Genomic DNA, 10,911 nt, shown 5'->3' on the forward strand with positions numbered 1-10,911 from the left:
ACATGCTCAGGCCCATGGGACACCGGGACAGCTTCGGCACTCCCAAGTAGAGGCTGTCGCGGGCAGACAGAGCAAACAGACCCCAGGATGACCTGCCTCACCTAAGTTGACGCGGAGGGAGTATTTTCCTTGGTTCCAAACTCAGTGCTGGGCGGCTGCCCCGTGCCTTGGTTCTCTGGAGGGCTGTGCCCAGGACCCTGAGATTGCCAGAGTGTGGTCAGGTCGGGGTGGGGACCTCTGGGGACAGCTTTGGGGCATGGAGTTAGGACTGGGGCCATTTCAGGTATGCTTACACAGGGAGTGTTCCATGGGGCTTGGTAGGTCCGGAGGTCAAGGGACCTTTTCTGGAAGCTTACTGTGTGCCAGGGGATCTGGAGTTGTCTACAGCAGAAATCTGCCCTCAAAGAGCTCCCAGTTGAGAAGGTCACTCCCAGGGGCGCCTGGGTGGCTTAGTCGGTTAGGCATCTGCCTTCAGCTTCTCCTTCTCTCTCTTCCTGCCGCTCCCCCCGCTTGTGCTCTCTCTCTCTCTCTGTCAAATAAATAAATAAAATCTTTAAAAGAGTTAAATAGAGGGTCACTCCCATAAGCAGACAGCTGCACAGTGTGCTATGGCCACCTGGGGGCAAGGCGGATTATAGAAGGAGGTGAGAGGTGAGCATGGGGTGAGGGCGTGTGCCCTGCAGGGTGTCTGTGATGGGAAACTCAGCTGGAGACATTAATGATGAGCAGGGGCTGCATGGGGGCGTTGAGAGAGGACATGGGGGTGTTGAGAGAGGGGCCCCTTCGTGCAAGCCCTCTGGGCTGCAGTGAGGCCTCTGAGCTTTATCTGGACAGTGGTGGGAGCCATGGGATGTTTCGGGCAGACGCGTGGGCAGCTGGGAGCCGCACCTGGCCAGTTGTGGGAGAGCGAGGACTGGTCACCCAGAGAGGAAGACGAAACCTTTAACTGGTTTCTATGTTTTCTTTCTATTTAACTCATCTCTATTCCCCCACCCCCACAAATATGGTACTTTTTCCACCAAGGAAAAACAACAATGGGTTTAATTTTGGCCTGGACTCTTCAAAAAAGTCAGGGTGATGAACACTTGTTTAAAAAAATTTTTTTTAAGGATTTTATTTATTTATTTGACAGAGAGAGAGAGCACACACAAGCAGGGGGGAGCGGCAGGCAGAGGGAGAGGGAGAAGCAGGCTCCCTGCAGTGCAGGGAGCCTGATGCGGGGCTCGATCCCGGGACCCTGGAATCATGACCTGAGCCAAAGGCAGATGCTTCACCGACGGAGCTACCCAGGCGCCCTGAAAATTTGTTTTAGATGAAAAGCGATGAGACCTTATGGGCAGATGCAATGCACAGACCTGACCTGGCTCCTCCGTCCCCAAGCGGTGGAGAGTGGACACCCAGGAATCAGACAGGCTCCCGTGTGAGTGTCTGCTCCGGGCCACGGCAGCCCCGTGCCTCTTCCCAGCCATAAATGGGATAACAGCTGCCCACAAGACAGGGAGGCTATGCTGTTGACAATAGGAGGTGCCTGTCAGTTGGGGAGCACGGTGCTCGGTATGGGGTGAGGTTCAAGTGATCTCACTCCTTACTGTTGCTCTGTTTGGTTTTTTGGACCAATGCCAGAGAATGGACTCCTTCATTACCTTCACCAGAAGGATTATTGGATGTCCCGGTCACAGTGGGTTTGGAGGGCCCTGACCCCAAGCAGTGGCCCCATTGGTGCCTCTCAGCTCTGTCACCTTGGCAGGCCCCCTTCCCTTGCCCTTATTGGGTGAAGAGGAAGGCGCACTGGTTTGGAGGTCAGAAGTCTGGGTCGGAGGCCCCCAAGAAGATCAGGTTCTGGTTGGCTGTGTGACTGTGGGGGTCGTCCTTGGTGCTCCGGCCTCCCCTTCCTCACCTGTGAAATGTGGGGGGGGGGGGCCAGTCACCCCTCCTGTGCATTGCTGTATGTCAGAGATGCACGGGGATACAGACAGGTGGCTGGGCTCAGGCCACAGGGCCTCCCTGTGTGGGAGGAAGCCGTGCCTGGGCAGTGAAAATAAGAGAAGATGCAAAAGGCCCCGAGCCAGAGTCTGGAGGGGCATGGTGCAGGGCAGGGGAGACCCATGGACAGGAAAGCCCCTGCAGGGGAGCCTGGTGGCATGGACCCTGTTTAGCTCATCTCTGTTGCCCAGTGCCCAGCACAGGCAACTGGACAGACATTTGATGCAGTACTAGCAGTCTGACTTCATCTGGAGTAGATGAGGGCAGGAGATTGGAAATCAGGACATTCCAGGAAGAGGGGCCAGCTTGTGCAAAGGCGCAGTGGTGCGACCTTTGGGATGCTGTGGCTCTGTGACTTGTTTTCTCTTTCAGGGCTGCCTTGAAGACATGAATAATAGAGCTTGGCATGTGCCAGGGGCTTTACATGCGTGATGCCATTTCATCCTCCCTATTTTACAAACAAGGAAACCAAGGCACAGAGAGGTTGAGTAAGTTGTCCAAGGTCACACAGTGAGGAAGTAGGAAGAGTGGGATTCAAACCCAAACAGTCATCCAAGCCCTTCCCACGCTAGTGCCCTTCCCCAAGCCCTGCCCTGCAAACTCTGACCTTTGTTTCCCTCTAGCTTCCCAGAGGTCACACGTGCACCGGCGTGGGCTTCTAGAACTGGCAGGGACCATGAACTGTGTTGGCAGCCGCAGCCCCCTGTCCTACATAAGCTATGGCTGCTATTGTGGCCTGGGGGGCCATGGCCAGCCCCGCGACGCCATCGACTGGTGAGTGCATGCTTGGGCCTGGGCTCAGAAGGTCCCCCACCCCCTGGGGTAGTTAAGGCCTCTATAAGGAAATACCCACAACCGAGGTTTCTGTTTGGACTAGCAAGATCCTAGCATGCAGTACAACCTGGCAGGCAGAGGGCCTCCTGGGTGACGGGGCATGCAGAGGGAGAGGGAGAAGCAGGTTCCCTGCTTCTCGGGACCCCACAGGTTCCCGGTGAGGACACACCCCGGGTGTCACAGCTGCCCCCCCCCCCGCCTCACCATGCGATGAATTACTTGGGCTGATAAAAGAACATAGGCTTGATCAGACTTATTATGCACCAGGAACCGTTCTGAGAAGCCCTCTCAGTCCTCACAACAACCCCATTTCAGAGATGAGGACACTGAGGCAGGAGAGATGAATTTGTCTGGGACCACAGAGACAGTGAGGGGTGGGGGCTGGGATCCGAACCCAGGCAGCTGGGCTGGATTTATGCCCCTACTCTCTGGGCTCTGCTACCATGTGAGAAATGCCCGTTCTGTGCAAGGCTGAGGGTTTGTTTAGATCTATCAGCGACTTCCTTTCGTTTATCCTCCAAGGCGGGCAGGACGGCTGTCCCCTGAGGCTCAGGGAGGCACGGCCACTCACCCATTTCCACACAGCCAGTAGGAGGTGGCAGAGGGCACCATGTGAAGGTCTCTTCCCTGGCTTGGAGGATTTGACTGTCCCAGACAGGTCTTTGCTCAGTCTCATGCTTCCAAGGCTCCCAGGCATGGTTGTCTGCTTCCTACACATCCTCCCAGATGCAGCTCAGGCATTGACCCCTCTGGGCTCCCGGAGTCCCCCCGCACTCATCCCACGTTCCAGCACTTCTCACCATGCATGTGGTGTCTGGCGGCTTGTCTGCCTCCCCCCATCAGACTGGGGGCTCCCTGAGGGCAGAGCGGCATCTGGCTGACCTCTCCCTGCCAGATCCCATTATGGGCTCCGTACATGGTGGGACTAGTAACTGGATGGAGACAGTACCAGTGAATGAATGAATGATGGGCAGGTTTGGGGACATTTGTGGATGTTTCTCAGAATTGCTCAACAGCAAATTATCATTATCATTATTATTATTATTATTATTGAGGTCCTATTATGTAGCAGACCCCGGACTGGACACTGGGGACACTGTGGAGAGCAGGACAGAAATGGTCCTGTCCCGACAGAGCTCTGGCCAGTGCAGAGGACAGATGCTCATCAGTCTTCTCCCTAAAATGAGAGTCTCGCTATAAACCTGCCCTGAAGGGAAGGAACCCAGTTGTATGAGACGGTGTAACCAGGAGACCGTCATTGACTGGGGAGGTCTGGAGCTGGATGACATCTTGGAATGGGAGCTGTTCTTAGGCTGAGACCTGGAGGGAGGAAGGATGGGCAGGTAGCCGTCCCAGGCAGAGGGCAGGTCCCACGCAAAGTCAGGAGGCAGGCGGGGCTCGGCTCACACCCGGCACAGAGAGGAGGCAGGGTGTGGAGGAGGTGCGTGGGAGCTCAGAGACACAGAATGAGGCAGGCAGGGGCCAAGGGACGGAGCCAGGGCACACCCCACACACTGGGGTCTGCAAAATTATTTCCCAGGGTGGGGATTCTCGGGGACACAGCTTGGACCAGAAGATGCTGGCTCCCTGCGTGTCCTCACTTAGCCATAGTCCTGGCCGGGAGAGCATCCCTGCCTCCACCCACCTGCTGGTCTGCCTGTCTGCCATCCCCAGGTGCTGTCACCGGCACGACTGCTGCTACACGCAGGCTGAGCAGGCTGGCTGCAGACCCAAGATGGAGCGCTACTCCTGGCAGTGTGTCAATCAGAGCATCGTGTGTGGTGAGTCCCCAGCAGAGCCCGTGCCTACCTCCCCCGAGCGGCCCGGGCATCCCGGCTGCAGTAACTCACCGCTGCTCCCAACACTGCAGAGACCACCCCCGGGGGTTATCTACTCTAAGTGATCTTTAACACAGAGCGCTTACGGAATCAGACAAAGAAACCTGGACAAAAGCTAAAAAAGAAATGACACCAGGTATAAATGACCTCAATGTCCATTAGCTGGGGGCGTGGGTAGATAAACCTGCGATGTATTCTTACTGTGGGTGACTGCAGCCTGCAGAAAGGGATAAGGTAGAATCTCATGCTGACACGAGAAGGTGTTGAGTGGAAAAGCAAACTGTAGGGCGACATGTCCAGGAAAGCACAACTTTTGTTTAAAAAAAAAAAAAAAAGAAGAAGCATGCCACATAGTAGCATGCTTACTTTCCATGGCTACCTGTAGATACTTCAAAGCTCAGAAAAAGGTATGTAGAGATACAGTGTGTGCTGCAGGTGGCTGTGGTCATCCCTAGACACAGGATCAGGCTAAGGCAGGGGTGCTGGAAGGCAAGTTCACGTTCCTGTAATGTTTCCCTTCCTTTACAAAGAGAATGTCTTCATTAATTACTTTTGAGTCAAAGCTTAGAAAGAAAAGGAATCCACAGCCTGAACTCTGTACGGGTGAAGTGCCCGATCTCTGCAAATTACTCTGACAGGCATCAAAACGAAATCAAATAAGAAGGTGGGCAGATGGGACGGGTGGGTGGGCAGACGGAGGGGTGACAGGTGAAGCAGAATGTCATTGGTAGACGTGGCAAGGCAGGTGTACGGATGTTCTCTGCTATTCTTTCAGCTTTTCGTGGGTTTGAAATTTTCCACAACAAAATGTTAGGAACCAAAAGAAAATGAAAGGAAAGAACTTAGTGGGAGGCGCCCGAGTTTTCATGTCCTCACCCCCAGCTCCAGCGTGCGATCCTCTCAAGATGCAGGCCAGCTCCACCTTGGTGTGGTTTGATAACTCCCCCGCACCATGGTTCTGAGGCTCCAGCCCCAAACGTCCAGAGCGAGGAGGACCAGAGGCCATGGGCTGGGGCTGGGTTCCCCCCTAGTGAATGGGGGGATATAGAACCTGGACTGAGCCTGTAATGTGAGTGTTCATTTCACTGGCCCTTCTTCCCTAAGGCTGAACCAGTGGAACAAGCCCATGTTCTAGAGACATCCTACCACTTACCATTAGGGGACCCCAGGAAAACCCCTTCCTCTCTCTGGAACACTGTGCCCTCATCTCTCAAAATAGGGCTAATAGTATTGCAGGTTGGTGTCCCCTGGGCCATGTTTGTCCTGCAAATGTCTTGCTTCACCTGCACAGCATTTAGAAAAGCAATTTGAGCCAGTATTTGAACAATCAAAATAGGTCACATGAAAAAAAATCTGAATTTTTGAATGTCTGGTTTTCCTTAAAAAAACTGGGGGCTCCAATAGCATCAGACCTGGTAGCAACCATTGGCTGGAGCTTAGAGGGGCTGCCGATTATAGGGAGGGCCTCTCTCTCCCATCTGCCCCAGTCCCCAACCATGCCCTATTGCCTCACATTGAGGCCAAGTGACAATTACCACATTTCACTTCCCTTGTGCTCTTCATTTCGTTATGGAAAAGAAATATATTTTTTTAAGATTTTATTTATTTATTTGAGAGGAGAGAGAGAGCAAAAGCAGAGGTCAGGGAGAGGGCCAGAGGGGGAGGGAGAAGCGGACTCCCCGCTGAGCAGGGAGCCGGACACAGGACTCGATCCCGGGACCCTGGGATCATGACCCGAGCTGAAGGCCGACGCTTAACCAACTGAGCCAACCAGGCGCCCCTCTCTTTTAATCCTTCTAAGTCTATGGAGGAGAAAGTCTCAGTTCAGTGCTAATTTAGCTTTAACATCCCTGGAACACTTGCTGATTTTATTTTTTTTAACAGAGAGAGCAGGCTTATATCCAAGAACACTTCTGTTCATCAATTGAATTCTGCCTTAAAAAAAAATCTTCCTATTTATCTATCTACCTACCCACTTATCTACGTATCTGTCTTTACCTGCAAGCAGTATGTATTTAATGAGGATAATTGTAACAGAATCCATCCTAACTTCATTGTACATTTTACATGACCAGCTAGCATCGGGCTCCCTGCTCAGTGGGGAGCTTGCTTCTCCCTCTCCCTCTGCACCTTCTCCCACTCATGCTCTCTCTCGCTTGCTCACTCTCTCTCTAATAAATAAATAAAATCTTTAAAAAAGTTAAGTGTCCCTCAGGGCGACCTTACTGTTTTTTTTTTATTTATTTTTATTTTTATTTTTTTAAAGATTTTATTTATTTATTTGACAGAGAGAGACACAGCGAGAGAGGGAACACAAGCAGGGGGAGTGGGAGAGGGAGAAGCAGGCCTCCCGCCGAGCAGGGAGCCCGATGCGGGGCTCGATCCCAGGATCCTGAGATCATGACCCGAGCCGAAGGCAGACGCCCAACGACTGAGCCACCCAGGCACCCCTGTTTTTTTTTTTTTTAAACAAAGCAGTAAGAAAAGGACTGATGCATTTATTTATTTTTTTTTAAGATTACTTTCTGATGAATGGTATTTTCCACATATAGTTTCCTTTCAAATGAATTAAAAAGCTGAATCCATTTTAAAAATAGGAAGTAGGGGTGCTGGTTGGCTCAGTCGATTGAACATCCAAATATTGATTTTGGCTCAGGTTGTGATCTTGGGTTTGTGGGATTGAGCCCTGTGTCGGGCTCCACTGTGCTGGGTGTGGAGCCTGCTTGGGATTCTCTTGCTCCCTCTCAGGCTCTGCCCCTCCCCTACTCACAGGCATACACACACTCTCTCTCTCTTAAAAAAAGAAAAAGAAAAGGAAGTAATGGGGCACTCGGCTGGCTCAGTTGGTGGAGCATGCGACTCTTGATCTGGGGTCGTGCGTTTGAGCCCCACGTTAGGTGGGAAGATTACTTAAAAATAAAATCTTAAAAAAAGAAACAAATTGGGAAGTAATAGCACAAGTACAAGGTAGGTAAGGCTGCTGACCCAGAAACTGGCTCCGTAACTCTTTTTTCTTTCTTATTTTTAATTGAGATAAACATAATGCAAAATTAAACATTTTACAGTATAAGCTTTAGTGATATTTAATACACTCATAATGTCATCCACCACCTCTGTCTAGCTCCAAAAGATTGTCTTCCTACCCCACCCTCTCCCTCAAAAGAGCCCCACTGAGCAGTCAGTCCTCATTCCCCCTTCCATCACCGCCTGGCAACCACCAATTTGCTTTCCCTCTCTATGGATCTACCAATTCTAATTTTATGTATATATATAAACTGAATGCTGTTATTATATATTATAATATATCTCAATTGAATTCTATTATTATATATAATAATATAAAACAGAATATATATTATATATAACATTATATAATTCATACAAATGAAGTATATATAATATTTCATATAAATGAAGTCATACAATCTGTGGCCTTTGGTGTATGGCTTCTTCCACTTACCATCATATTTTCAAGGTTCATCCATGTGGTAGCAGGTAGCTGAACTTCATTCCTTTTTAGGGCTAACATTCCCGTTGTAGGGATAGACCACATTCTGTTCATCCATTCATCCGTTGGCGGACTTTGGGTTTTTGCACCTGCTGAGTACTGGGAATAGTGCTACTCTGAACATTTGGGAACAACTATTTGTTTGAGCATCTGTTTCCATTTCTTTGGGAGATATCACTGTGAGTGGAATTGCTGGGTCATCTGGTAATTCTCTTTTTACTTTTTGGGGACCCAGCAATTCTCATTAGCCATGTGTGAGGGATCTAATTTCTAGAGGGATCTAGCCTTGTCAACACTTGTTATCTTCCTGTTTGTTTTGTTTGTTTGCTTTTAGTAGGGGTGTTGAGTGTATCTCATTGTGGTTTGGGTTTGCATTTCCCTGATGACTAACGATGTTGAGCATCTTTTCATGTGCTTGTTGGCCTTTTTAACATGTTCTTTGGAGAAATGTCTATTCTTTTGCTCATTTTTATTTTTTTATTTATTTGTTTATATATATTTAATGTTTTTATTTATTTATTTATTTTTTATTTTTTAAAGATTTTATCTGAGAGAGAGAGAATGAGAGATAGAGAGATTTTAAAGATTTTATCTGAGAGAGAGAGAATGAGAGGGAAGAGGGTCAGAAGGAGAAGCAGACTCCCTGCTGAGCAGGGAGCCCGATGCGGGACTCGATCCTGGGACTCCAGGATCATGACCTGAGCCGAAGGCAGTCGCTTAACCAACTGAGCCACCCAGGTGCCCTTAGCGTTTTTATTTTTAAGTAATTTCTATACCCGATTCGGGGCTTGAACTCACAGCCCCAAGACTGAGAGTCACAGGCTCTACCGACTGAGCCCACCACGTGCCCCTTTGCTCATTTTTAAATGGGTTGTCTTTTTATTATTGAGTTATAAGAGTTCTTTATATATTTTGGATTCTAGACCCTTATCAGATATGTGATTTGCAGATGTTTTTCCCCTTTTTGTAGGCTGTCTTTGCATTTTATTGATAACATCTTGGATGCACATATCTATTTTGTCTTTGGTGATTGTGTATTTGGTGTCCTAAGATTTTATAATCTGAACTCTTACATTTAGGTCATTGATCCACTTTGAGTTAATGTTTGTATATAGTATGAGGTAGGGATCCAACTTAATTCTTTCGCATGTGTATATCCAGTTGGTTCTAACACCACTGAGACTCACTTTTCCCCCCACTGAATAGTCTTAGTACCCTTGTTGAGAGTCACTTGGCCCTAGATGGATGACTTCCCTGGGCCTCAGTTTACTTACTTGGAAGATGGGTGTTGCAAAGATGAAAAAAGCGTTTATAACATGATAAACAGATTGGACTGGGTTGTTACCCTTTCCCTTCCCTTCTCCTCCAGCTGTCAGCCTGATCTGAACCTCTCTCTGATCTCCACTACCTCCATTAGAGAGAATGGAGGATCTGGCATGATTCTCCATTAAACCCACCACTCCTGCACTGCAGGGAAGGAAGATGTCGTAAGGGTTACTGGAAGGATGGTCTTAGATATTCTTGGACTCTCAGCTGTATCTCCTTAGCATGAAGTAGCAGTTGGTATAAGAGCAAAGCTGAATTAATATGGAGACATAATATCAATTTTTAGGACCAAAAGTGTCGCAGACATGGTCTTGTCCAGTTCTCTTATTTAGAGTTCGGGAAACTGAATGAAGCTCAGGGAAAGAAGTGACTCACTTAATGTGGTGGTCATGTGCCCACTCCTGGGCACATCCCCTGCCCACAGACTGCCCCCAGCCTGTCCAGCCCCAGGGTGGGCAGAAAGGAGATGAAATGGGGCTTGACTGGGAAATCAGTTGAAGTTCTCTCCCTTGTCCCTTCAACTGCATGTTCGGCTTGCCGCTAAGCATGTGAAGGCGATGTCTGTAAACTATTTATTGGTGTGTCTGCTGGTGGAGTTCATGCCTGTTTACAGAACTGCCCTCCCTGAACCAAACGAAAAGAACCAAAATATCTATTCTGCATTTGTTTTTGGCTAAAAATATTCTCTTCTTCTGTTTGGAGATACTCCGAACATAGCCATTTACCTAATTACAGGTGTTGCCCATTTTCCATTTATAGGCCTGACTTAAATATATTAAAAAAATTTTAAAGCCTATGATAATATTTACTGGAAGGTCTTTTTTTAAGCTTAATCCTTGGGGGCTGTTTTTTCCTTTTAAGTTTTTATTCTTGAATAACATGATGCTGTTGCATTCCTGAGGCTATGGAGCAAGACATGATGCCATGTCTTGCATTTGAAAGAAACTTTCTGGGGAGCCTGGGTGGCTCAGCCAGTTAAGCATCCGACTCTTGATTTCGGCTCAGGTCATAATCTCAGGGTTGTGAGATCGAGCCCCAAATCAGGCTCCGTGCTGAGTGTGGAGCCTGCTTAAGACTCTCTCTCCCTGGGGCGCCTGGGTGGCTCAGTTGGTTAAGCGACTGCCTTCGGCTCAGGTCATGATCCTGGAGTCCCAGGATCGAGTCCCGCATCGGACTCCCTGCTCAGCGGGGAGTCTGCTTCTTCCTCTGACCTTCCCCCCTCTCTTGTACTCTCTCTCTCTCATTCTGTCTCTCAAATAAATAAATAAAATCTTAAAAAAAAAAAGAAAGAAAATTCAGTGCTGTTAAAAAAAAAAAAAGACTCTCTCTCCCTCTGCACACCCCTACCCTCCCTCACTCTCTCTCTAAGGAAGGGAGGAAGGAAGGAAGGAAGGAAGGAAGGAAGGAAGGAAGGAAGGAAGG

At 49.0% G+C, this 10,911-nt stretch overlaps 1 protein-coding gene across 1 annotated transcript in view; it reads left to right on the forward strand.

The window, feature by feature from the left end:
* The window catches only part of LOC112811476 (group 10 secretory phospholipase A2-like), a 17,279-nt gene that overhangs the window by 729 nt on the left and 5,639 nt on the right, over window positions 1-10,911 (forward strand). The window contains exons 2-3 of the mRNA XM_073900260.1: window positions 2,607-2,757; window positions 4,492-4,598. Coding sequence (XP_073756361.1) covers window positions 2,607-2,757; window positions 4,492-4,598 — 258 coding nt within the window. The remainder of the gene's footprint in view (window positions 1-2,606; window positions 2,758-4,491; window positions 4,599-10,911) is intronic.

This window comes from Callorhinus ursinus, unplaced genomic scaffold (assembly GCF_003265705.2).
Source record: "Callorhinus ursinus isolate GAN/ISIS: 27379988/994484 unplaced genomic scaffold, GSC_fseal_2.0 scaffold13, whole genome shotgun sequence".
In the NCBI taxonomy this organism is placed as follows: Eukaryota; Metazoa; Chordata; class Mammalia; order Carnivora; family Otariidae; genus Callorhinus; species Callorhinus ursinus.